This window comes from Trichechus manatus, unplaced genomic scaffold, assembly GCF_000243295.1.
Source record: "Trichechus manatus latirostris isolate Lorelei unplaced genomic scaffold, TriManLat1.0 scaffold00584, whole genome shotgun sequence".
In the NCBI taxonomy this organism is placed as follows: Eukaryota; Metazoa; Chordata; class Mammalia; order Sirenia; family Trichechidae; genus Trichechus; species Trichechus manatus.
The window spans coordinates 43,462-46,513 of NW_004444520.1; the positions used below are offsets into that span (position 1 = coordinate 43,462).

Genomic DNA, 3,052 nt, shown 5'->3' on the forward strand with positions numbered 1-3,052 from the left:
CAGTGTATCCTCACCGATCTGAAACACTATCTTTAACATATAATACAGTCCTATGTGCATTAAGGGAACCCTGGTGGTATAGTGGTTAAGAGCTACAGTTGCTAACCAAGAGGTCAGCAGTTTGAATCCACCAGGCACTTCCTTGGAAACCGTATGGGGTGGTTCTACCCTTTCCTATATGGTAGCTATGAGTTGAAATTGTCTTGATGGCAACTGGTTTGGTTTTTTTTTTTTGTATGCATTAACGTTTATTCCTAGATTCTCTAGTCTGTCTTTCCTTTCAAATTGTTTATAAAATTTCTCTAGCTTTATAATATACTTGAATATTAGATAGTGCTGCTATTATTACATTAAATTCATTTTTCAAAATATTTTTATATTTTTGCACTTTTAGTTTTTTTGTTTTTTTTTTTAATTTTTGCTCTTGTGTATATGACATTTTCTTCGGTCACATTTTCCTTATTTTTTTGAGTTAGGAAGACAATTGTTTTTTATGTTTTAATTTTCAATCAAGTCCACATACTGATTTTTCTTACTGTTTTTAATAATATTAGGTGATAGTTTTTAGGATTTTTTTTTCAGATTTAAAATATTTTGCAAGTCACATTAGTTTTGTCTTTTTATTCTAATTTCGTAATTTTTTTCTTTATTTTCTTTGGCTGGCACCAGCAAAGCAATATGAACAACAACTTATGCAAAAGTGAGAGTGAAAACTCTTGCCTGTTTCTAACTTTAGTGAAAATGCTTCTAGAATATACCAATAAGCACAATTATAGCTTTTGAATATATATATATACATATAATATATACAAATAATCTGTTGCCATTGAGTCAATTCCTATAGTCACCCTATAGGACAGAGTGGAACTGCCGCATAGGGTTTCCAAGGCTGTAAATCTTTACAGAAGCAGATGGTCACATCTTTCTCCCACAGAGCAGCTGGTGGAGTTAACTGCCAACCTTTCAGTTAGCAGTCGAGCTCTCTGTATATACATTTATGTATCTCAAATAAAGGATATTATTTGTTCATATTCTAGAGATATTGGAAATTAAGTTCCTTTTAATTAAGAATTCATATTGATTTTCATTCAATGTTTGTCATAATTATGGATATGATCATATAATCTTTCCTTTTGATTACTGTATATTGGATGTTTGCATCTCTCGAATTAACTCAGAAATATTTGCTAATAATTTATTTTAAATTGTTAATAAAAATTCACGTGTTAGGTGGTCTATTGTTGTTCTTTTTGTGTAAGCTATCTCAAGTTCTATTATCATGATATTCTGGCTTGACAAAAGTGATTAGATAGCATTTATTATTCATCTCACTCAGAAACACTTTTATAAATACAATTGAGTCATGGCCTCTGTCATGTTAAAGAACTTAACTCTGGAGGATATCTTTCTCTCTTTTATCCATTTTTTCCATTTCCATTTACTCTTTCTTAAAGCTAGTTGCTCAATGACCCCTTAGATACTCTTGTCTCCTCATACCATATAGGACAGAATAAAACTACCCCCTAGGGTTTCCAATTAGCAGCTGGCAGACTTGAACTGCCAACCTTTTAGTTAGCAGCCAGGCTCTTAACCCCTGGGCCACCAGTGCTCCACTGGATGATTGCTACTGATTTAACTACAAAGTTTCCAAGATTCACCTTAGTATTGAGTAAGAAGACAATTGGAAGATAAGACTCACCATTTCCTCTACATTTGCTTGGAGGTCTTTGCTTTTGGCATTGTGTAGAGGCATCATAGTTTGCCAGTTCAAAGTTACAATTATGAAATTCACTCATCTCTGTAGAAAAACAATTCAGGCCAATATAAGACCTGACCTCTTTCCATTTGGGGTATACCTTTTTAAAATTCAACTTACCATTTCCATATACATATTTCCATTGAATATACTTTTTAAAGTATAATAACATGAATTTATTTTGTTTCGTATTACTTCATTCTTAAGATGTTTACACTTTGTAATATAAATAAAATGTGTTTATTGCATTGCAAAATATCTTTAAGAAGAACCTATGTATTATTAAAATAAGAAAATTCATAATATATCATGAAATCTACTGTTAAAATAAAGACACCAATATAGTGAAGAAGACAGAGGCCTGGGGAGAGAAACATAGACTGAAGCTTAGATCTATATTTACTAACTAGTTAACGTCACAAAAATAATTTAACTTTTGCATGTTGATTTTGTCACTAAGGAAGAAAGGAAGGAAGGAAGGAGAGAGAGAGAGGAGGGAGTAAGGGATGTAAGGACGGAGAAAAGGAGGAAAAAAGAAAGAGGAGGCCAGGAAAAAGAAAAGGAATGTAGGAAGGAGGAAGGAAGGAAGGAAGGAAAGAAGGGACCCATACAACCTAGTATAGATACTTTAAAAATGAAATAAAGGAACATGAACTAGTATCAATAGTGCCAAGCACATAGTAAGCTCTTGGTAAATGCTAGTGTGTTTAATTCCCTTTATACTGAAGGACATACAAAGGCTAAAACAGTAGGTTCTAAAGTTTTCAGATAAAGTCTTGTCTGAAAAAAACAAGCAAAAATAATTTTTGCTCTCTTCTTGAAATATTAATCATTTACTGAATATTGAAAAACCCTTTATAAATGACATAGATGTCTTTTAAATCTAAAAATTAAAAAGTAAAGATGGTAAGTGTTGTTTTATGGATAGGAAAATGAATATTATAGATGATCAAAAATGTATTGTTTATTTAATATAATGTTACCAACCATGAGTAATTTATAACATTTTCAGTTAAGAAGCACTTCCAAATATATATCACCTAATTTAAATCTCACAAAAATCCACTAAGACAGATATAGCATATTTGTTTCATATTTTATTTGATAGAAAATGAAACTAAAATGCATAGAGACTGTGGATTTCCTTAGATCTCAAAAGTGGAGAGCACTAAAAGTTTGATTAAAATTAAGTTCTTCTGACTCTAAATCCTAATGCCATTTCACTATTTCAAACTGCCTCAAATGTGAGTGACTATATTTTAGGCAGTGAAGAAAATGAAGGAAAAAAGATTTTGC

General features: G+C 31.4%; 1 protein-coding gene across 1 annotated transcript in view; it reads right to left on the minus strand.

The window, feature by feature from the left end:
* LOC101343315 (NKG2-D type II integral membrane protein-like) overlaps positions 1-3,052 on the minus strand; it is a 19,102-nt gene that overhangs the window by 13,932 nt on the left and 2,118 nt on the right. The window contains exon 3 of the mRNA XM_004391124.2: positions 1,700-1,798. Coding sequence (XP_004391181.2) covers positions 1,700-1,798 — 99 coding nt within the window. The remainder of the gene's footprint in view (positions 1-1,699; positions 1,799-3,052) is intronic.